The sequence below is a fragment of the Emydura macquarii genome, unplaced genomic scaffold (assembly GCF_026122565.2).
Source record: "Emydura macquarii macquarii isolate MOO-44397 ecotype Brisbane River unplaced genomic scaffold, CSIRO-AGI_Emac_v2 contig_2636, whole genome shotgun sequence".
Taxonomy (NCBI): domain Eukaryota; kingdom Metazoa; phylum Chordata; order Testudines; family Chelidae; genus Emydura; species Emydura macquarii.
In genome coordinates, this window is record NW_027132773.1 from 35,396,768 (window position 1) to 35,422,082 (window position 25,315).

General features: G+C 38.1%; 1 protein-coding gene across 1 annotated transcript in view; it reads right to left on the reverse strand.

Annotated features, from left to right (window-relative positions):
* SLC2A13 (solute carrier family 2 member 13) overlaps positions 1–25,315 on the reverse strand; it is a 283,132-nt gene that overhangs the window by 180,709 nt on the left and 77,108 nt on the right. The window contains exon 3 of the mRNA XM_067564428.1: positions 21,859–22,067. Coding sequence (XP_067420529.1) covers positions 21,859–22,067 — 209 coding nt within the window. The remainder of the gene's footprint in view (positions 1–21,858; positions 22,068–25,315) is intronic.

Consider the following 25,315-nt stretch of genomic DNA (forward strand, 5'->3'; position numbering starts at 1 on the left):
ACTAATATTGAAGATATTATGTCCAGGAACAGGACAATTACAGTTCCTCTAGGGTCAAGGAAGGGAAGAAAATACTACAAACAAAAACTGACCTGATAGCTACAATTGTGAGCACAGTTATTCAGTTCAAAACTGTATTTCAATTACCATTATCGCCATCTTCCCTCTATTTTTTTTGTTGTATGTGGTCTTAAATTTAGTTTATGAGCTCTCTGGCTCAGGGACACTGTTATTGTATGTTTGCACAATGGAGCCCTGATCTGGTTGGGATCTCTAGGCATTATTGTGATGCAAATAAGAAGTTATGATAAATGTCAGGTACCACATAAATGGTACAGCTGATAGTATTTATAAAGCAAAACTTGCTTGATAGATTCCTTGTCTATAAAGCCAACTGAATAGTATAGGAAAAGTGAGAAGCATGAAAAGACAGGAAATTGGCAACCTGATTTATACTGTAAACTCTGGAGAGCAAGCACTGTACCTTTCTGTGTATATGTACAGTACCTATCACAACGGGGCCTGATCCTATCCAGACTTTATGGCAGAACCAGAGATGAAAATCTAATTCAGTTGGGTCATAGTCAAGTGCCTTAACAATAAGGCCATCTTTGAACTCTGTGTTAACCATTACACATCTTCTATGTTCTGCAGCAAATAAAGCAAGGAGTCCTCAAATAAATCTCATTCACTATCATTGATCCTATACACCTATGAAGACCGGCATTCTGCGGAAAAAGTAATATATTCATGCAATTAAAAGAGTAATGCCTACGTAGGAGAAGAATTAAGGTTGCCAAGGCAACATTAATTCTGTTATTTGCCCAAACATTTGAGTGCCTGACTTTACAGTCTTAATGTTCTTCAATATCGTTTTTATTTATTTTCCATTTATTTGTAAATTTTAAAAAATTCTATCTTTGTGTAACTACCAGCTGATCTAGGGGTTATCATGGGTCTGAAACCAGGACCTATTAGTTAAGCTAAAAGAATAGCTCCATTAGCTGAAAGCAATAGTAGGCTGTTATCCTCCAGCCATTGAAGAAGCCATGTAACACACTGAACTAGTAGGTCACATATGCAGGAGTAGCCTCATTTCAAGTCAGTATACCTAACCACAAATGTCATAGATTCTTTATGAGAGACAGGATGGCTACATAGGGGAGATCTGGGTTCTAGTCACAGCTTCTTCAAAATGACGTACAAGGTTCCACAGGGCTTAGGAGCACAGAACTGCTAGAATACTCAGAAAATTCACATCCAGTTTGTTGGGAAATAAAAAGAGTTCCACTGTGCACAAGCAAATGATGATTTTCTGTGGTTTATAAACCACAGCAAAATCTGAATAGGTTTTTGCAGGAACAGCAAAAAGGCCTCTTTCCAGCTTCTCTTTCCAACCGGGCTAGGGCTTCCTTCTCTCGCAATCGAGGTTCTGCCATTTCTCTCTCAAGCTGAAGATGCAAGGTCTCTCTCAGGGCATGCAGCTTGATTGCTTCATCTGATCATGGATCACTCATTGTGATCGACTTTAACCTTTAACATCCTCAGTATAATGTGGGGTTCTGATCCAAAACCCAAACAATCTAGTTCTGTGGATCCTGCCAACTACACCACAGTGACCTGTCCGTGCCTAGAGTAGACCACCTGATAATGCCAAGGTCAGGGCAGGCTGCAAAAGGAGAGCAGATTCTCCCAGTACTGGTGGGTAACACAGAAGTTAGACTCCCCAACCAGTCACAAACAGTGCTTCTGATTCCCCGTACAGCCTATCAAGAAGCTAAAACAAAAAATACACAGCCCCTTTTCTGCTGGCTCCCAGGCAGCAACTAGATCCAGTAAAGAGATAAGTTATTTAAAACTCTATTCCCTTTACCAAAATGTTCTCCTGACCCCAAAGGGTCAGCCACATTGCCAGATCAATATAAATTTGGATCTTGCCCAACATACCGCGCTGCCAGTCAATCCTTTAGTAACTAAAACTAAAGGTTTATTATAAAAGGAAAGAAACAAACTATAAGAGAAATGTTAATTGATTAAAGTAATCACATACATACAAATGATCTGAAAGTCCATATATATCAGGTTTTCAGTAGAATCGTGGAGTTTGCAGTCTTGTACAGTCCTTTTAGGGTACATCCAGCGCATGGATGGATCTCAAGTCCTTTGTTTCACAGCTTCAGTTGTAGATGAGTTCATCCAGAAGTAGGAAGCAGGAATGAAGACAACATGGGATGGAGCAGCTGCCTTTTATGTCCCTTTGCCATGCAGCATGTGGAAATTCACAGAAAGAAGATGGAGTCCAGGGTCACCTGGGCAAGTCCTGGTGACTCATAAGGTGTATCCCCTGGATTCATTGTACCTTCGAGCTCCCTTCATGGGCCATTAAGTAGGCTTATTGCTGCTGCCATCCTGTCACAGGTGTCACCCAGAAACAGTGCAAGTTGAAATACAGATATATCAAACATATCCATAACTTCCAATACAAATATGACACATACACATAAACAATATCATCATACTTAGCAAATTTAACTCTTCTAAGGGTACCTGGCATGGCTTATCTTGTACAAATTATTGTAATTTTGCAATATTGATATTAAATCACATTCTAAAATATCCAGACAGCATCACAACTACCACTCCATTTATAGTTATAAATATAAGTTACTTAAATGTACATATAGTTTTGCTTATTTGCTATCGAGAATGAAACAAAAGAGCAGACAAGATTTATTGAACTGTACAGGCTATACTTGAAAGTCTCTACTATACCAACAAACAAGAATAATTATCAACCTGAAAAATGCCTTGTAGCATTTGTCTAATGGGAAAAAGGAAAATCCATTGCATGCCCCAAGGAGAATAACATGCTTTTAAAAAACTCTTAAAAAGTACTTTAATCTGACTGAACTATTTTTCAATTTATTCTTGTTGCTTAAAACTGTCAGACTGAAAATGTTCACTCCAAGAACATTATTTGGATATAACATATTTGTATATTTTTTTCCTTTTGAGGAGCTCACCTGCCTTAAGTCATTTATATTACAAAAATAGTCATATACAAATCAATGTTTTAGTTCACACATACTCCAAAGCGTGGAAAGATTGAAGAAAAATCAAACAAATAAGGAAACATTTTTCTCTTCCCTGCCATTTGCAAGTGCAAGAATCCCCAAAATTATTGTGAGAAATACACAATACTGTTTGTCACTATAGCAACGCAAACTAAACCCTTTGAGCACTATTTTTTACATGTTTAAATGAAAAATGAGTGGTGATTTTCAGTGCTTATATCTTAAAGGAAATTATTGCTAACTCACAAATTTATTTTAATCAATGTAGCATTAACATCTCAATTCCATTATTGCTAAAAAGTAAACAAAAATGTCATCGTATACATCTGATATGGTACATACCACAGTGCAAAAGAGCTACAGTGTACCTTGTGCATGTTAACTCCCATTTACTTAGCCAAAAGAGAGCAAAGAAAAAGGTTGGCACCAGTGTGTGGAAAGGTCATTAAACTGGTTAAATCTGTTCGAAAATAACTCAAGCAGTTTTTGAAATCAGGCAAAATACTAAGCTGAAAGTGTTTCTAGAAACCTTTATTTACAATCCACTGTCTACTACAGACATTCTTAATGTATACATCATACAGTGCAATATCTAGATACCAGCACAGACACACTCACCGAGGTCAGGTACATATCCAGGTTTTCCAGCACTAACATTTTTATAGCACTGACTGAACCTAAATGGGGAACAGTTTGGTTTCCTTGGGAATGTATTTGTCATTCATATTTCTTGGTGGACAAAGGAGACAATGAGATCCTTGGACGCATAAACAGGGGAATCTCCAGTAAGAGTAGAGAGGTTATTTTACCTCTGTAAACTGTAACCATTACTGGAATATTGTGTACAGTTCTGGTGCCCACAATTCATTAAGCATGTTGATAAACTGGAGAGGGTTCAGAGAAGAGCCATAAGAATGATTAAGGATTAAAAAAGCATGTGTTATAGCAATAGACTCAAAGAGCTTAAGCTGTTTAGCATAAACAAAGAGAAGGTTAAATGGTGAGTTGATTACAGTCTAAGTATCTACATGGGCAACAAATATTTAATAATGGGCTCTTCAATGCAGCAGAGAAAGATATAATATGATCCAATGACTGGAAGTTGAAGCTAGACAAATTCACACTGGACATAAGGCATAATTTTTTAAGAGTGACAGTAATTAACTATTGGAACCACTTACCAAGGTTTGTGGTGGATTCTCCATCACTGGCAAGGCTTACATCAAGATGGATATTTATATAAAAATATATACTCTAGGAATTATTTTAGAGACTGGACTAGACAGGAGGTCAGACTAGACAATCACCGTGGCCCCTTCTGGCCTTGGCATCTATTAATCTAATGCTTGTTAAAGACAGTTGCAAAGTCAAGAACTCAAAAGTTAGGAAATGTCAACACTAAGGTTGCCTTGTGAAACCTCCATTCAGCCCTCTTGTGCGTATGCATTATGATACAGTCTTTAACAAAATCTTTGACAGTGTTACTGGCATAGTGGATGGGGGAAGGGGGAAACAGATGTGATATCTTGATTTTATCAAGGCTTCTGACACAGTCCTACATGACAGTCTCCTAAGCAAACTAGAGAAATGTGGTCTAGACTAAATTACTAGAAGGTGAATGCACAACTGATTGAAAGACTGTATTCATACAGTAGTTATCAACAGTTCACTGTTAGATTGGGAGGGCATATCTAGTGAAGTCCCACGGGGGATATTTCTGGGTCTAGTACTAGTCAATATTTCATTAACGACTTTGATAATGGATTAGGTAGTATGCTTATACAATTCGTAGATGACACCAAAACATGAGGGGCTGCAAGCAATTTGGAGAATAGGATTATAATTCAGAACAACCTTGACAAATTGGAAAATAGGACTGAAATCAACAAGATGAAAGTCATAAAGAGCAAACGTACTTCATTTTGGAAGGAAAATCAAATGCCCAAATACAAAATGTGGAATAACTGGCTGGTGGCAAGGATCTGTGGGTCATAGTGGATTACAAATTGAATATGAGCCAACAATCTGATGCAGCTGCAAAAAAGACTAATATTCTGGGGTGTATTAACAGAAGGTTCATAGGTAAGACACAGGAGGTAATTGTCTGTCTCTGCTCAGCAGTGGTGAGGCCTCAGCTAGAGTACTATGTCCAGTTCTGGGCATCACACTTTAGGAAAGATGTGGAGAAACTAGAGAGTCCAAAGGAGAGCAACAAAAATGAGAAAAGGTTTAGAAAACCTGATTTATGAGGAAAGGTTAAAAATGGGGAATCAAGTTTTGTTTTGAGGAAAAAAGAATGAGAGAAGACCCAATAATTGTCCTCAAATATGTTAAGGGTTGTTATAAAGAGAATTGTGATCAATTGTTCTGAATGTCCAATGAAGCTAGGGCAAGAAGTAATGGCCTTAATCTGCAGCAAGGAAGATTCATGTCAGATATTAGGAAAAACTTACTAACTATACTGGAATGGTTATCAAGGGAGATTGTGGAATCCCCATCACTGGAGGTTTAAAAAATAGTTGAATATCTGTCATGGACAGTCAAGGTTTCCTTGGCCTGCCTCACTGCAGAGGCTGGACATGATGGCTTCTTGTGATCCTTCCAGCTCTAAATTTCTATGATTCTACAGTGCTGTGTGGATTATTTCCGGGCTCCAGAGGTTGATATTTTGTATTTGGAGCCTGGCATGAAGTACCACAAATGCTGGTTGCTTGCAGATGGCAGGGAATGTTTCTTAGAAAATGTTTGAAGGAAAGTATTGTGTTGGGCAGTGTTTCCAAGAAAATTAAACCAATAATTCCTCATGTCACACCGGTATGTGGTGTTAAAAGCTCTACTCACTTTATAATTTTAAATAAATTAAGTAGCATTTTAAAATAACTCCTTAAATTTTTATTTTAAAGAAGTGATGTATATATTCAATATTGAGTGTTAAGAATGTTTCAGTACACATAACATAGCACAAAAATAAAACATCACTTTTAAAGTTTACAACAGTATTACTTAACACTGATTTGTTGTACTTGTTATTGCAAAAAGACAACATCACAGTTCTTTTTCTGACAAAGCTTCACTGGTTTCTTCAGGCTCATCTTTCCCATGGTGATGTTTAGATATCCTGGCTGGCCATGGCCTGGCTCCTTCTTGAATTGGGGAGCAGGGGTGGGGGTGGTGATTCTGACCATTTTAGCTCACCATTTTAGCACCAAAATAAGCAGTCACTCAGACTACATTGTGTAGATCTTCATAAGAAAGCAATGGAAGTCTCTTATTATCCCAGAGCTTTTGTTTGCATGCTCTCTGGAAATTCAGATGGACACTGCTGTATCAGTTAGACTCAGGACACATTTTCAAGATTTTCTTTGATTCCTTACATCATACATTGGCAAAGTATGTAAAGTGAAAAAAATTGAAGAACTTGGGTTTTTGTAGCGAGCCACATCATAACAGACATTATAATTGTTTCTTTATATAAAACTCTTCAAGGGCATACTTTCACTGTATGCAAGCCATTTAAAAAAAAAAACAGCTGGGAAACAAATTCCATCACGGGCAACCCTCGGGACCTCAACGAATTGGGAAAACTTGCAGACCAAGGCACTAAATGCGAGCCAAAGCAGCAGAATCTGGCTCAGGGATAGCAGCTTTACAAAATGGGACACCAAGACAACTACTTTAAAGGCATTCATCCATGAATTAGCAATCTATGTGTGCTCTGCAATGGATTACTGTTCAGGCAATGTGCTTCAAATATGATTTTTAGTATTTAAAGCTTTAAATATTGGAACCAATCTACCTATGCATGGCTGTCTGATGTTATTTGTATTATTATTATACTGTAATGTAATTAGGGGAAGGATGATGGTTTCTCACCATGCTTGATTTCATTTGAGTGTGGCATGTTGTCCTGTTTTATGAACACTGATTGTAGTTATCTTCTGTTAAAGTTCCCAGATACTTTCTGGCACTGGGTGCCATTAAAAGCTATAGTGTTTAAGAAGATATACAAATCTTAAAGGTCTTAATAAAATCTACATAAAGCAAGTTATTACAAGCCATCATTAAAGGTATATACCTTGACTCCAACAAATTTTTATATTATAGTTATGTTTGTGTACAGAGTCTGAGATTGTGATCAGGACCCTATTTTTTCTAGGTACTGTACATATAGAGAGGGAGAATATCTTTGTCCCAAAGAGCTTACAATCTAAAAAATAAAGAAACTTGCATAAAAGTGGGAAATAAAAGATTCAGATCTGTCCCATGCTCTGCATGCTACAGAAGTAATTTCTTACTGCATGTCATGTGAAATTATTAACATTTTCATTTGTCTTGATGTAGTGAATTTACTCAAAGTAAGTAATTACAGTACTGAGAGAGGGAATTTATCCAATTCTTTTTGTGCTAATAATTAAGAAATAAGACAGGCACTGTGTTGTGACACATATGCCTGAGGTAATTTGAGTGATGCATTAACAGTTCATGCCCCCATATTAACAAACTACTTATGCCAAACTTCATTAAAAACAAATTATGTTTAACTAAGTCCACTCCATGTGATTGGGTCACATACACATCCTCCACATTTACCATCATACATCTTTAAAATAAAACAAGTTCATACTAACTGATAGAACACCAAATTCTAACACGACAAGTTGTCAAATATCTTTCCAATTTCCCATTTACAACTGCAGTAAGATATTTTATAACAGGGTATTATTGGAAGCAAGTTATCAACTGAGTTACATTTAACAGATTTCATAGATTTTAAGGAGGAACCATTATAATCTTCTAATCTGACCTCCTGCTTAACAGAAGGTACAGAATTTCACCCAATAATTTCCTGTATCAAGTTCCAAAACTCCAGCCAGTTCTCATATAACTGGTATTGAATCATTATGATGGCCTTTAAAACAAAAGATATACACGTTTTGGTTATCCATGGAGACTGCAGAATCTTGTCATTGAAGAATTTTAAGAACCGGTGAGACATACACACCTGTGGGATGGTCTAGGTATACTTCATGCTGCCACGGCAAATGGGGATGAACAAAATGACCTCAAGATGCCTCTCAGTGCTATATTTCTATGATTTCTATTAATCTAGATTTTTTATAAAAAATTGACTATATCAGTTTTTAGGAGCTGTGATATGGTGCAGGCAGGAGGCAGTAGAAGAGTGGTGGATGGGAGGTATGTGAGCCCCAGAATGCTCCGGGCCTTGTTCCCTGCTGACTAACTCAGAGCCACTGGGGGCAATTAGGAGCAGCTGAGGCTGATTAAGGTTCAGCCAGGTGCTCCATAAAAGGGCTCCGCCCCAAACACAAAGGGCATGAGCTGGAGGAAGTAGGAGTGCTGTGGTGATAAGAGTACTGAGCTGTGCAGAGGAGCGGACTGGAGAGCAGAGCTCTGGGGTGGAACAGTGAGGAGGAAGGTACCGGCTCAAGAGGCCAGAAAGACTGAAGGAGGGGGAAAATTAGCCCAGGGGAAGAGTGTGCCGTCTGGAAAGCAGTACCAGCAGCACATAGCTGCTTCTCCTAGGGCCCCTGGGCTGGGACCCGGAGGAGCGGGTGGGCCCGGGTCCCTACCTCCTCCCCTGGGAAGACGGGGTGATGGGCAACTTCCTGGCCCACTACAAGCAGGAAGGTGCGAGACCCACTGGAGGGAAGCCGGCCATCAGCCACAGAGCTCAACTTGAAACACCTTAAAGGCCCTGATTTTCAGAAAGTGATCAAACTGACCCTATGAAAATTAGGCCCTCTTAAGGGGTCTCAATTTGGGTACCCAAAACAAAGGCATACAAAAACATAAGTCACTTCTGAAATTCTTGGCCACGCAGTACATTGTTAAACGGAAGGCTAGAAGTTAACAACTTTTAAATCTCCCTTAAAAGAATGTTTAAAGAAACAGCTAAATACTTTCTAACATATTGAGTATTTAAAAACAACACGCAAACATGGCTAACCACCCATTCAGAATAATGTGTGTATCTATGTAGACAGTATCTACGTACCCTTAAGCAATAGAACATAAAACTTCAAGACAACAAATTATGTAAAACTTCTCAAAATAATGTAGATTTTGATTTCAAAATTCCAGCTATTTGCAGCAGCTCTTGCCCTGGGTATTATGTGCTTAATGTAATCAATGAAAACGGTAAGCCTTCTTACTAGTAATATCTTTATTCTTATCTTAATTAGTACCTTTTGTTATATTTTTCTGAAAGTGCTGAGAAAGTCTATAACCAAAACAATGAGTTCAATTCCTCAGAGACAGAACATGCAAAGCTTTGATAAAATATGTCAGATACTTTGTTTTGAAAGACCACTGAACAATTTTTATTTTGTGGAACAAAAGTTTTAATAAATTCATATACTATACTAAGCCTATGAGACTGGAGAAGAGTGCCAGCTCTGACAAAATTCTGCTTTTACCCTGGGTATTTACTTTCTCTTTTTACAGATATGTAAATGCAAAATTAATAGAAAGCAATATTTTAAAATGGAAAAATATCTATTTTATCTGTTGATGAGATAAATTAATATTTTCTTCAATGAAGATATGACTGCTGCTGATCCTTGTGGGCTCTTGGAAATGAGAGAGACCCTTCCTCTCTCTGCCTGCCCTTAAAACGAGCTGCTGTAGTAGATTTATTCATATCATGTACATAATTTCCTTTAATAAAATCCTGTTTTGCTTCACTTACAAGATACCAGTTACTCTGCAAGCTGCCAGCTTTATTCTAAACCAGCTACACTCAGAACTACCTACATTTTAACTGAACTTTTAATGCCACAGAAATGTGTGTTCATTTTAACACCAGAAAAAAAGAAAAATGGATTGACACACATCCATTAATCTACACTGTGAATAATACAACAGATATTACAACTTAATTATTTCAGTTTCCATACTTGCACTCTTGTAAGTAAGCCACGTTCCCCTCAGCTACGAGAAATTTCTTTTATTCAGTATTGTACAGCACACTTGTGTTATAATTAAATTATGTTTAATGTAATCTATTATATGTAACTGCAAATGGACATATCTTTTTTAAAAATGGTTTATGCACATAATTTAATTCATTTTCAGATGCACTACAGTAAGACTATGACTCAATATAAATTTCATTATTGGAAAAACCCAGGATCATTGCATTCAAACTTTTAACCCTCACTGTATAAGAAGTTATAGTAGGCAGGCAGGTCAAGAAAAATAGGCACACGTGCATGCACACAGGAATATAATCTTGTATTTGCTTTGCTGCCCCCCACCAAATCCTCTAACTAAAATTCCAAAGTCCTCATATCAAAATTAATACATTTAATACATAATTATATTATATTAATATAATTAATATATAATATAATATTATATAGTATCACAAGGAAGATCTGCAATAGTCTTTCAGCTATAATAAGATTTTAGTGTAGTGCAGCATTTAAGCACTGTTCTCCTGGGCAACCACGTGGTTAAGAAATACTTGGTGGCTCTCGCATTACTACAGCTACATAGTTGAATATAAAAGTGCCAACCCTGAAAAGCTGTTCCATGAGAACAGACCCCTTCACCTGTGCTTAGCTTCATCTAGGCACAGGAGTCAGTCATCATCAATGCCACAGTACTATAAAATTGTAGTTTTCATTTCACACTCCCAGAACGGGATCAGACTGTTTAGTGGCCCAGCTGGAGACCTGGGATCTGAAAAGCCCAGAGCGGGCAAAGACAGTGTCTCCAAGAAAGAAGCTCTGAGGGAACGGCCCCCCGCAGGGCCAGGACTCTTTAAAGACTGAGCCCAGGGAGACTATGGAGATACCAAATGGATGGGTACTGGGATAGGTCCCTGTGGGACTGTATACCTCAGAGGGGTCTGTTTTGTTTCACATATAGACTGTGTGTGACTCGCCCGGAGGGCTGAGTCTTTGAAAACCTGCCTGAGAAACCACCGACAGAGGTCACCGCAGACTCAGAGTGCAGGTACATACACCCACCTAGAGGTCACTCACGAGATGTGAGTGCCATCCCATTTCAGTGCCCAAATTCATACACTTTATGTGTGCTTGAATTTCAGAGAGTGAGTGCACTGTACTTTAAAAATAACAGGACCCTTCAATGTCTCAAATTGGACTCCAAAAAACTGAGGAACTCAAAATCACTAATGATTTTGAAAAACATAAGGTCTTATGTGTTTTCTTTCTGTAAATAATTGACCTATTGAATTTTACTGCCACAGTTATTTCTGGGCATGAATTTCAAATATGTCTAAGTATTTGTAGAAGCCACATTTTAAATTTGTAGGAGTATGTTCTTGCACACTTATCTAGTCAGAGTACAAAAACAATATAATAGAATTTAGTAATTGCGTATGGTTATTGGGATGTTTAATGTATGAATACACTGTTAAACTAAACAGGAGGCTTCCAGGAAAAACAAGCAGGAAGGAAGAAGAATGGCTCAAGATAAGCCATCCCTTCAGCAAACACTTGAGGGTTGTTAGAAGACAATGCCAGGACAGGAAAAGACCTTGAAACACATGAGATCAAAATAATTATAGTGGCGTTTAAAAAAGGGCTCTCTCTCTTTCTCTCTCAAGAGATGAGTGCAATTGTTCAGGGGAACCAGACTGAGATGTGACACCTTGCTGGGGGTGTCTGCAGAAATCAGACCTGCCTAAATTACCATCTGAAGATGCTGAGCCTTTAGGTGAGAAACATGTACGTAAAGTGTTTTTAAATTCTTTTTTCCACTAGTGCTTTGCTCCTGCTGTTAAAAATACACAATACTTTGGTTTAAGAAGGCTATCTGGATAATCACTGTGTGTCTCCAGTGACAGACTCCCCAAGGGAAAAACTGCAGTTGCCTAAGCTCAGTCATATCTCCTGGGTAAGAACAGCTGATGTACATGGTACAGTAGCCTAGGGCCCCATCTGTCAGGGATGGGCTGTGGGTAGCCTGTGTGCACTAATCAGAAGCTAAGTCGCAGTCAGGTGATGAGTAGCGGGGTTGGGGTACAGCTAGGTCAAGGTAACAGGAAGTCAGGATCAGGCACCAGATTATAGGCAGCAAGTAAATAGCAAAGTCAAGGGCAAACCAAGGTCAGAAGCTGCAGTCTAGAATCTACAGCAAGCAGGGTCGGGAGAGGAAGCAAGCAGGCCATCTGTGGTGTTGCTCAGGCACCTCCCCAGGACAGCTTCCTGGTTTAAATACTAGCATCAGCCAATCAGTGGGATTGTGAGGGGTCGCCATTCGGGCCCCACTGGGTGATATTTCCTGCAGAGCTTGGCTTCAGAGAGTCCTCCAGTGGAAATCCAACCTAAGCTTCCAGTAACACTGTGGAAGCATCAGTGGCTCAGAAACCTCACATGGTTCCAGGTTCTAATCCCATAGTCTTTTATACCATCTAAGAGCATGAAAATTGTGGAATTCTGCTCCGTGAAAGGTAAAGGCCCAAGGCCTGACAACTGAGGAGGTGCACAATTTCTTAAAAGCATAAACAGAATGACCTAGGTAATTATACCCCTGTCAGCCTGACATTGATCCCGGGCAAGATAATGGCATGTCTGATAATGACTCTGTTAATAAGGAATTAAACAAGGGTAATGTAATTAATGCAAACCACATGGGTGTATGGCAAATAGATCCAGTCAAACTAATATGATTTTTTTTTAAATAAGATTAAGAGTTTGGTGATGATGTTGACATAATATACTTAGACTTCTATAAGGTGTTTGACTGGGTACCACTTAACATTTTAATTAAGAAACTAGAATATAAAATTAACACGGCACACATTAAATGGATTAAAAGCTGACTAATGGAGAGGTATCAAAAAGTAATTGTAAACAGGGAATCGTCACTGAGTGGGTGTGTTTCCAATGGAGTCCCACAAGGATCAGTTCTTGGCCCTACACTATTTAACATTTTTTTCAATGACCTGAAAGAAAAAGTCATCACTGATAAAGTTAACAGATGACACAAACTGATGGGGTGATAAAACAACACAGGAGACATGTCAATGATTCAGAGTGATCTGGATCTCTTGGTAAGCCGGGTGCAAGCGAACAATATGTATTTTAGTATGACTAAATGTATAGATCGAGGAACAAAAAATGTAAGGCATGCTATATCCTGGGAAGCAGTGACTCAGAAAAAAATGTAGAAGCCATGGGGGATAATCAGCTGAACATGACGTCCCGGTGTGACACTGTGGCCAAAAGGGCTAATGCAATCCTAGGATGCATACACAGGGGAATCTTGAGTAGCAATAGAGAGGTTATTTTACCTCTACATTTGGCACTGATGCAATCACTGGTGGAATACTGTGTCCAGTTCTGGTGCCACAACTGAATAAGGATGTTGATAAATTAGAGAGGATTCACAGAAGATCCAGGAAAATGATTAAAGGATTAGAAAACATGCCTTATAGTGATAGACTCAAGGAGCTCAATTTATTTAACAAAGAGAAGGTTAAGGGTGAATTGTTTAGAGTCCATAAGTACACACATGGTCAACAAATGTTTTACAATAGGCTCTTCAATCTACTAGAGAAAGGTATCACATGATTCAATGGTTGGCAGTTGAAGCTAGACAAATTCAGACTGAAAATAAGTTATACATTTTTAACAATTTACCAAGGGTTGTGATGGATTCTCCATCACTGATCCTTTCTAAATCAAACTAGATGTTCTTCTAAAAGCTATGCTCTAGGAATTATGTGAGGAAATGTGTGTTAGTCAGGAGGTCAGACTGATTATGGCAATGGTCCCTTCTGGCTTTGGAATTTCTGAACTCAGAGTGCCAGGAAGGGGGGAGAGGTGCAGGTAGCCTTGTAATCATGGCACCTACAACTCAGCAAGGTGACTATAAATAAGGTTAAAAGATTAATGCTTCAGTAACTAATGTCTTGAACAAACAAAAGTTTATCAAACAAGAAAACCTGTTCTTCAACTCTAGTCCTTTCATCCTACAAATTTCAATTTATTAAATAATTTATGGACTTTTTATTCATCAAATTAAAACACCAATTTTACAGTCTCCCACACATCTACACAAGGTTAGAGATCAAAGGGGTTACAAGCTTACCTCCAATTTTAATTGTCAGAGTATGTTCTGTGACCAAACAATGAATCGTATTGCTGAATGCAGTGGAATGTCACAATTGTTTCCTAGTCAAAACCTTTCCCCCATGCCCATTTTACTTTTTCACATAACACTTCATTTTTGCCTAAATCCATGTTACATGTAAATATGCAGCTACAGTGGGGGTAGTCTTCTTGGAATTGTGTATTCAGTTCTGAAGTTGGAACCTGCAGGCAAATAGTGAAGAACCAGACTTTTTTCTTTTTAATTAAATGAACTCTTGAATACCATTAGATATTCTGAAGGCAGCATAATTTCATTTCCTCATAAGCACAATATGGATGTGCCTTAATGCTTATTTCTTATCCAAAATGATATCAATATGACTATCACAGAAAAACAAAGGCTCAAAGAGAGCACAAGTTGTCTGGTTAATGCACATGCACACAAAATCAGGAAATTCAAAGTTGTGTTTCCCTGTTCCTGACAAATCAACACAAAAAACAGAGAATATTCACCAGGTTGATTACACTACATGCTCAACCAAGTTGACCTTACATTGAACTTGCTACTTAGATGCTCTTCTTTCAGTATTACTGGGTTATTCTTCATCCAACATGAAGGGACACATTTATAATCTTTATCAAGCATGTTTTTTCCACCAACGAATTCTAGCACTGAGACTAGTAGCAGATTAGATATCACAGTCATCTTGAGGGAAGCAAACCTCAAGGAATATTGTCCAAACATATTAGGTAAATAGAATTACACCACTGATAAATCTGGCCCAATGGCATGTGCCCCAGGCCACGAACTAAGTGTTGTCACTTTCACCATAATATAATCAAAATCTGCCCTCCTTACCATCCACATCATCAAAACAGTTATTGTAAAGAAAAGAAGCCCCTATTAATCAAAGGCGTGCTCCCCCTCCAGTTTATTAAATGTTACTACAAAAGCCATCTCTCCATCTTCACCATAATTCAAACTCCATTGAATCTTTGTATTGAATTGTTCAGAGAAGGAGTAAGCCTAGCTCCTCAGCTTTATCTTCAACTTTACAGAACCTTACCCCCTCATCTTTGCTCTTCATTCCTTCCTATTTCCCTCAGTCCTTCCTCTTTCCTGTTCCTTTTGTCCCATTGCCATTATTTATGCTGTACATAATAATCTCTCTACTTGTCAGCCAAGCAACTGCCCCTCATTCAAGCTTACTTCTTCCAGAAATCTTTCAAACCAACCACCTCTACACATGCTCTTTTACCTGAAGTGTTGTGCTCCATCTCACCTATGTCTTGTCCATCACGTTGCAAAAAGTTTGGAGCATGGAATGTATCTTGCTTTAAGCTTGTAAAGCATTGTGCAAGTATACAATTCCATAAAGTGGACTTTTAATAATATTGAATTTATTTGACTGATTTATTTCTTTCAAATTCAAGAAATTAATCTTGATTTTATAGTTTTTTAGAATTCAACTGAGCTCCTAAATGGTATGGAAATTGGGATTGAAAGTATGTAACTTCTGGAAACTGACTTAAAAGCCAAGTTAGTTACTCTCACTGGTGTAATCCAAGCAGAAAAGAACATGTACTCTTTGCTTTATGGAAGCAAACTCTGCCACTTTCTCTATATTTTTAAAACTTGAGCTATAGCTAGACAAAAGTTAACATAATAATACATATAGTGTTGCCATCCAATTCCAATCTATAGATGATTGGTTTGAAGCAATTGATGTATGCTGGTAAATATTCTGAAGACTGATGAAGACCAAATATCCTTGATTTATCCTTGTTATTTTCCAAATTTCTGGTCTGAATTTTCTGTTGATTAATTATTACATGTTATTACATTTATTACATTTTACATTTTAAATTTTGTTTTGTGGGGCTGGTACAAAGTTCATATCTGGAAGATTTACTATACTTCCAAAGGCCTGGTTTTCTTTTTAAAAGATGTAACACCCTGTTAAAGCTTGAGCCAACCAAAAAACTTTGAAGTAAGTTCAAGTTATTGAAAGTGCCCATTAGTTCTTAATATAAGTTTTCCAGAAGTGAATTCTCTGTCCCATTCCTACTGATAATGTCTGAACAAATAACAGACTGACATCAAACTTTTCTTGAAACAGTGGGCAGAGTCAAACTATTCTCTACCCTTGTCCTGTCTGGGAGAGGCAACAAAAAAGCAAAAATAGAAATGTGCAAATCTGAACTTTTGTGGTGAATGCCTGAAAGGTGTCTTGTCTTCAGAAGTGGCCTTTGAATAAGCCTTTTCTTTCTTGGCTGTAAAGTAAAGGGGATTTTGTTCTGAAATGTATTTTACTTCTGCATCATACCCTTCCTTGAAGAATATCTGACCTTTAAAGGGCAAAGTAATTAGCTTCCATTTTCAGGTTAAAATTCCAGACCAAGGTTTTACTTACAAAATGCTACCTTAAAAACTAGGGCTTAAAGCTAGTTTTTGTGAAGATAGGAAAATGATGTCTATAAATGACTCTCAGAAAACTTTACTATTAGGAAAATGACGTCTTAGGCTATGGTTACACTAGAGTGCTTACAGTACCGCAGCCCTGTGAGCGACAGTAGCTTTGTTGGCAGGAGAGTTTCTAATATTTTAGCATGGCTCTAAAATGCTAGAAATAGAATAAAAATATCCTTTTAAAATATGCAGTCTTCACCTTATTTGTCTCACTGAGGACATGACCATTATGCTCATTATACAATACACTTTTCAATGAAGACTAGAAATGTGGCAGACAAAGTCAGCCAACCTTTCAAGGGCATGTTAACAAATGGAAGGAGCATCAAAACAGCTTTTTATTTGCTGCCCTGTTTATCTACTCTTTAGTATTTTAGATGAGTTAACTGTCTGACACTTTCCACATTCATGGCCAAATTACTTCAGCAGTCATTTTGTAATTACACTATCTCACAATATGTTGCTTAGTGCTCTCCTTAGACATTTCTGGGAACATCAGATATCTTCATGTTTCATTTGCCTATGGTCTCAGAATTGCAGGTCATCCAACAGTGTTGTTCTTTAGCTTCAGCTCAAAGCGAGTCAAAATCTATTACAGAAGATGTGTTATCAGATGGGAAGAGTTGTTTGTTCCTTTCAACAACTAGAATATAAAGAAAGTGGATCTAAACTCAAATTGTTGAAAAACCAAGAATGAAACTGAAATTCTCCTGTAAGCAGGACATTTTTCCACCTTGCTCCCTACAAAGTATACACACAAGACTAGATCCAGACCTATACCCTTCCTGGTATTTGGTTTTGTGACAGACAACAAAAGCTTCAGGCTAAGCTGTTTACACAAACCTCACTGTTCTTAGGTTTTCCTTACGAATCTTTCTGTTCAAGTCTCTAGTTCCCTCTGTCTCAGAGACAACAATCCATCTTACACCTTTTGTTAGAGGTAAGTATGAGTCAGCAATAATTATTTATTGGTTTTATACAGGGTTCTAACCCCTCAACCAGGGTGACCTAGAGGAGCTCTGCATCCTTAATGCAGGATCATAGAAACACCATGTTCCATGACACTCTAATTCAACTGATGTCCACAGCAGCAAGCCCACTAATATCTTTTTGGGCTGCAGGCCTGCCAGACAGTGAAACTCTCAGTAAGGATAAAGGCATTTCAAAGGAAAATAATGGAAGAGTTACTTTTAATTTCATACCACTAGGACCTCTCTGGAAGACCAGTTTAAAATCGTTGCAACAAAATGCCACAGACTCGAAAAGAGTGACAGAACCTAAACATTGTCATAAAAGAAAAGTTACAAGAAATAAAAGAAGTGGAAATGGAAATCTCTGCAAAAATATTGATAAGGTGCAGTTTGCTAATGGAGCAGCTGGAAAACTGAATGATAGCCAGGAATAACCTGTATTCAGGGTTGTGGAAGGGAAGAATTCCTGGCCCAATTAACTTTACAGGAAACTTTTTTGCAAGCTGAAACCAAGTGAAGAGGAGGAACTAATTTACATGAAGAAATAACACATGGGCTCTAAGCAGGGGAACAAAAAAGCCAAGACTGGAAATGGGAATGCCAGTTTTGACTATGATAATCAGGAGCAAGTTCTCAGGGAATCAAAGATTAATCAAATATACCATTTCAAAGGGGAAAAAACACTTCTCATATTCAGCCCAAAGAAAGGTCTGAATTCAGAATGCAAAAATTAACAATCATTCCAGATTGGACGGATAAGAGGGGAAAAAAAAGAAAGAGATGGATGCCTTCCTCTTGTTTCCAGAAGCTTTAAGGATTATTTACAGAGAACACACTTTATGAGGGATAGGGCAGACACAGGTAGACTGTTAATCAAAGAGCAAAGCCCATCGCTAGGAAGTCTGAAATAGGAGTAGAATATAGCTTGGTCACCATGTACTGCAACATTGTCTAATTTTATAAATCATTTTGGGTGAACTGCACCCAACAGCAGAGGATTAGTGCATCACTCAACTCCACAGTGTTACATAGGGAGAGCAATACATGAAGTCACCATGGAGGGGGGACCTCTGCACTCCCACTACGTATTCCTGCGTTTGGCACAAAAACTGGGATTTGGGGCAAACCAAGGGAGGGGGTCAAGAGGCACATGATTATATAGCTGCCCATGCAAAGTAGCATAGAGGTTGATGCAGTCACTAATCTAGTCCACAGGTGGAAGTAGCACGTGTGTGGAAGGAATGGGGGAAGGAAGAGATTCTGCTGAAGCCCTGCACTGTGAATCCAGATTGTGCAATTTCACACCACATACAACATTCATGTGAACTCCAGTTATTCAGTCCTTGTGCAGATAACAGCAATTTCAACAGGATCCTGAACAAATTTAAATGTGCTCAGTTTCGGTTTTGCTTTCACTCGCAAAGTGTGCTTTGCTACATCAGTACTTTTTATATTGCTTGGAAGAAGAGTGGATACATGATCAGGAGCCAGGATGCTTTTGGGTACTTTCAGCAACTCAAAGAATAGTTTAAATAACTAGTCAGAGGCTTGTCCATTATTTGACTTAATGACCTAGTTAGATTTCACTAGCTTCCTATATATTTTTAACAATCAGGCACCACAAAAACTTTAACCTGTTTTTATTTATGTATTTAAAGTAAGAAATCATATTATCAGACAAAAGTTATCTAGAAAAGGTTACTGGACTTTATATTTGCTTGCTTTTTTTAAGCCGTGCCCAAAACTGTTACAATCAGAATAACTCAGAAATGTTTGCTTTGGAGTGAGATTTTCAAAAGTGTGTAAGCACTCAAGAGCATAAGTCAATTCAATGACACTTGTATACTCATGAAAAGTGCCACTGAGTTGACTTGTGCTCCTGAGCGATACACTTTTGAAAATCCCAACCAAAATGTGCGTGACTCCAAAACACTTCAAATCGCTTAACCTGTGGCAGATGCCAAGCCAATTGCAACACAGGAATTTGATTATGTACTATCAGAGGAAAAAATTTAAGATACACAACCACCAGGTAAATCCCGTTACATTTCCTACTAGCTCAGAGAGGTAGAAGTTGTCTCCCTGGTGATTTCAGAAATAATGAGTTTCAAAGGTTGTCTTGTACTTCATGCATCCCTTCAGAACTACTATAATTACTGTTCCTTACTTGTCAACCACAGACAAAATTAGGGAAAACAATTAAGGAGTCAATAAAACTGCTCACGTGATTAAAGTTAAACATGCACAGGCATATGCAGAATCATAGCCTAAGGATGTAAAAGAAATACAAGGAATCTGAAATCATAGAATCATAGAGGATTAGGATTGGAAGGGACCTCAGAAAGTCATCTAGTCCAACCCCCTGCTCAAAGCAGGACCAACCCCAACTAAATCATCCCAGCTAGGATTCTGTCAAGCCACACCTTAAAAACATCTAAGGATGGAGATTCCACCATCTCCCTAGGTAACCCATTCCAGTGCTTCACCACCCTCCTAGTGAACAAGATTTTCCTAATATCCAACCTTGACCTCCCCCACTGCAACTTGAGACCATTGCTCCTAGTTTTGTCATATACTACCACTGAGAACAGCCTAGCTCCATCTTCCCTGGAACACCTTTCAGATAGTTAAAGGCTGCTATCAAATCCCCCCTCATTCTTCTCTTCTGAAGACTAAACAAGCCTAGTTCCCTCAGCCTTTCCTCATAAGTCATTTGCTCCAGCCCCCTAATCATTTTTATTGCCCTCCACTGGACTCTTTCCAATTTGTCCACATCCTTTCTGTAGCAGGGGACCCAAAACTGCACACAGTATTCCAAATGTGGCCTCACCAGTGCCAAATAGAGGGGAATAATCACTTCCCTTGATCTGCTGGCAATGCTCCTACTAATGCAGCCCAATATGCTGTTAGCCTTCTTGACAACCAGGGCACACTGCTGACTTATATTCAGCTTCTTATCCACTGTAACCCCCAGTTCCTTTTCTACAGAACTGCTGCTTAGCCAGTCAGTCCCCAGTCTGTAGCAATGCATGGGATTCTTCCATCCTAAGTGCAGGACTCTGCACTTGTCCTTGTTGAACCTCATCAGATTTCTTTTGGCCCAATCCTTTAATTTGTCTTGATCACTCAGTATCCTATTCCCTACCCTCCAGCATATCTACCACTTCCCCCAGCTTAGTGTCATCTGCAAACTTGCTGAGGGTGCAATCCACCCCATCCTCCAGATCATTAATGAAGATGTTGAACAAAACCGGCCCCAGCACCGACCCCTGGGGCAATCTGCTTGTTGCCGGCTGCCAAATAGACATCGAGCCACTGATCACTACCCATTGAGCCCGATGATCTAGCCAGTTTTCTATCCATTATTGTCCATTCATCCAACCCATACTTCTTTAACTTGCTGATAAGAATAGTGTGGGAGAATGTATCAAAAGCTTTACTAAAGTCAAGACATATCACATCCACCGCTTTCCCCACATCCACAGAGCCAATTTTATCATCACAGAAGGCAATCAGGTTGGTCAGACATGACTTGCCCTTGGTGAATCCATGCTGACTCTTTCTGATCACCTTCCTCTCTTCCAATGACACACCACAGTCTTAAGGTAGAGCATAAATGACTTCCAAAGATTGTGTTTACTAAAATGTTGTTAGTATTTTATATGTCTATATGTTAGTATTTTACATTTTATATGTAAGTCATGCCAACAGTTGCTTGCTGAGATTCTGCTCAGCCAGGGCACAGCCTCTGAATAACTTCAGGCATTTAAGAGATTAACCTTTTAACCCTTGCCTACGTTCTATTTTTGTATGTTTTCCTACATCCCAATTTCTTTTTTATTAATGATAAAAATAAATATATAAAATAAATATATAAAATAAATATATTTAACGTAAGTATAAATTGACTCCTCATTTCTATGTTACAGTATAGAGATTATTTGTGAAGTATATGCCTGGTTTATTCCTTCTTTAAACATACATTTATTATACAACTATATTAAAAAAGTAAAAGTGACAACATAGAATCTTATAATTTATAGCTTCATTTTTTATCACTTAAAATCAGGGTAGTATTTAAAATAGCTTCTTCAGTTTTACAGATGAATTTCTTTAGACTTAAATTACCAATATGTAAATATTTCACGTATTATCAAGATTAGGAAAAAGCAACATATTACCACATGTACAATTTCTTGTTATTTGCCTCAATAGTGATATAGGTAGGTAGAGAGACCAATAAATTTCTAACCTACCTGCTCCAACTTCTTTTTCTTCCTCTTCAATGTTGTTCTTGATACTGTCATATTCCTCATCAATTGTCTGGTTACCACGCATTTGAGACAGAATTCTCCGTGCTTTCTGAGTCTGGCCTTTCTGAATCAGCCAGCGGGGGCTTTCAGGAAGAAACAGGAAGCCAAAAAACTGTATAATTGCTGGAACTGCTGAGAGGCCCAGCATGTATCTGCAAACAAACAAAAATATCTTTAATTCAAATTTTAAAAATTCTCTTATTAGCAGTGAAATTTACAAGTGCTCCAGCTCTCATTAGCCACTTTCTGAAAACACATCATGTAGCTTAAATAACCAAATGGGTGAATGTATGCTTTACAAAAGCAGCTTCCAGGATTTTCTATCAGCATCAAAAGCAATCTTAAAGAGATTGTCCTGCTGCTTAAGTTTAACTTCAGTGTCAAAAAACATAATATTCACTACCAAGATATAACTTTCAATTTCAGCTCTTTACAAAACAATTACTTTAAAACACATCATCTGCCTTTATGGCTGATGTCACTTCTCAGCACCACCACCAGAAGACTCAATAATTATTATAACTGCAATTTCTACAGGGCAATTCAAATTGATGGCCCCAAAATGAAACACTCCCCCAAGACGTTCCCATGCTGTTTTACAAAAATCCCAGGAGATGGAGAAAATAGCCCTCAAAAACAAATGCTACAGCGATATTAGAAGTCCCAAATTCTTCACTGGGCAACCTCCAGCTATGTTGAGATTACAAACACACAAGATAACACAATATTCACCTAACACTAGTGTAAATCAGGACTAACCCCACTGAAATCAGTGGAATCACACTGGTATAAAATCATTTACAGGATTATCTGACCCATAATTTCTTCTATTTCCCATCCCTGATGGACCTTGTGGACCAGAAGGAAACTTAAACAGCTGAGGATACTGGCTCTGAAATGCTTGGAAGACTGGCTGCTCATCGATTTCACACGAATGAGGCTGGAGATAAAAGCCCCACATGTCAGCAATTACAAGAGCCAAGAGTCTTGGGTTGTTAAGGAGTTAAGGAGCTGAGGGTATTTACAATTTTGATCTTTTGTTCTGGAGAACTTGGGTTTATCCCTTCAATGAAAGGAAGCAAGGGAGGAAATGAAAAGTGCAATTTTAAGAACAGCAAACAGGTTACAGGGAGAGAGGGCAAATTCTATTTCTGATGCTTGAATCAGAATAGACTCCTCCTCACTCTCCCATAGTCTTATTCGCTTTGCAGGGCTAAAAAGTAACACACTTATGTTGGTCAGTAAAGCTGGTATGATTCTACATGTGCTCAGGAGTAAGGATCTATGGAGCAGGTATATTTACAACTTTCTGACCACATGCGCGAATGCAACAGAGAAATATTATTTTAATTGACACAGGACCCTCCCATGTTACGAAGAGTTCATGTCTGAGGTTTGGAAGGCAGTTTGCCTCCTAAGTTTGGATTGATCCAGCTCTGGAGTCTTTAAAAGTCCAACTCAAAATAACAATAACACCCATATGCAGAGTTGGAGTTTACTCGGCCATATCCAATACGCTGGCTGATCTAACAACCTGGCAGATGATCACAGAATATCACGGCTGGGAGAATGAGCCAGGCTGCCAATGCTGGAACCCAACTGTGATTAACAACCTTGTTATGTCTTGCCCTGGTTATGCAGGGCATTTAGAAAAGAAGACAAAAGTGAACTGACAGTACAGAGTTCTAGGGTGGCTCTGATCTGTGTGCTGCTTATTTCTTCTGTTTTATTTCTTCAATAATACAATGACAGATACGTGCAGTAATAAATAATGTATTTGCAAACACAAATATATTGGTGTTTCAGTTTTACTGTTTTGAAAACTATTACATATTTGTAGCACACTGCACTGAAGAATTACAGAATATAATTACAGAATATACATATCCAATCATACAATTCTAGAAACAGACACATTTGCTTCAGATGTAAAGTGACCTTTTTCACTCTGAATCCAGGATATTCCATAATATTCAAACCTACAGCAGGTTTCTACCTATGCATAACTAGTTTTCACAATCATATGTGCTCATAACAAAGTTTTTCTACATATTTTTGTTCAGACTATACTCCAAGGCATCCCCATGTGTATGAAGTTTAGCTAGTGTTTTGGCTTTTCAGTGTGGTAATGAAAAAGACAAAGTAACAGTTATTTAGCTCACAAAAAGGTCTTTCATTTAAAGTGTCACAGTAGATCAGGCAAAGGCAGAAGTCCTCCAGTTTCATGACCTACCTCAAAAAAAATCTTTCCGCTTTTCTAGCCAAAGTTTGATTTGTTTAAAGATTATGGGTATTCCAAAAAGGAACGTCCAGGAAGGTAACAGAGCATAATTAAAGTAATTTGTTTTTAAAAGTCATCCTTTTACTGTATGTGAAAACACCACAATCACTTAGCCTTCAAAGAAACCTGAAGATAGCTGCATTTAGAGTGCTTCCAGGACCATTTGAAGTAAAATATCCAGATAACACGTTCACTTCATTAGTTATCTTGACTGTACTAGCTGAAAACATATCCCTACAAGCTTGTACACTAAATTTTGCTGTATTAATAAACACCCTCATATCTTGAATTAATTCCATGAACTAATAGAATTAACAGTGGTTATTTTAACTGGACCTGCAAAACAAATGCTTTTCTATCTCAAGACGGATGCTTCCACACAGAGGGCATCAAAATCTCATTTCTGGACATTTCATGAAGTACAATATAAAGAGATGACCCAAGAGTGGAGGATGAGGGGGAAATCATTCAAACATTAGAGGAATTTAATTTCAGGCCTACTACTCAAATTAATTTAGTGATAAACCAAAACATGGTCTGAACGGAAATGGAAGCAATATAAAGGCCCTCTTTGAATTTTATTTATGGGTTTAATGAAAATGGAACAGCAGTGCAAAGAGGCAGAGAATGGAGGAGGTGGAGGAGGATGAAGGAGCACCTAGTAGTTGAGGTGAAGAGGGACAGGTTGGCTACTCTGAAAAGAGTGCACCAACCCCAATCTTTCATATCAACCTGTGGCTATCAGATTTAATCCTCTGGCTACCAATTGTCAGGTAGAAATTTCCAAATTTTATTTGTGAATAGATTAGCACTGGCATGAGAGAGATGTTGAAATGATAAGTAAAGGCAACTCAGGAAACAATATCCCATCTAATATTCAATATTCCAACATCCCAAAAGAAAAAGAAAAATGGACACTACAAAGAGAAAGTAAATCAGGAGAAGAAAGCTGTAGTAGGCAAAGCTGGTTGAGAAGTATTTGACCAACATATCTGACAAACATCACCAGTATTCACTAAGTAATTCCCCAATTAGCCATGCAGTTATCATGTACTATTCAATGAATATATTTATTCAATGAACACCAGTAAACTTCATCAAATGATATACTCAACATAT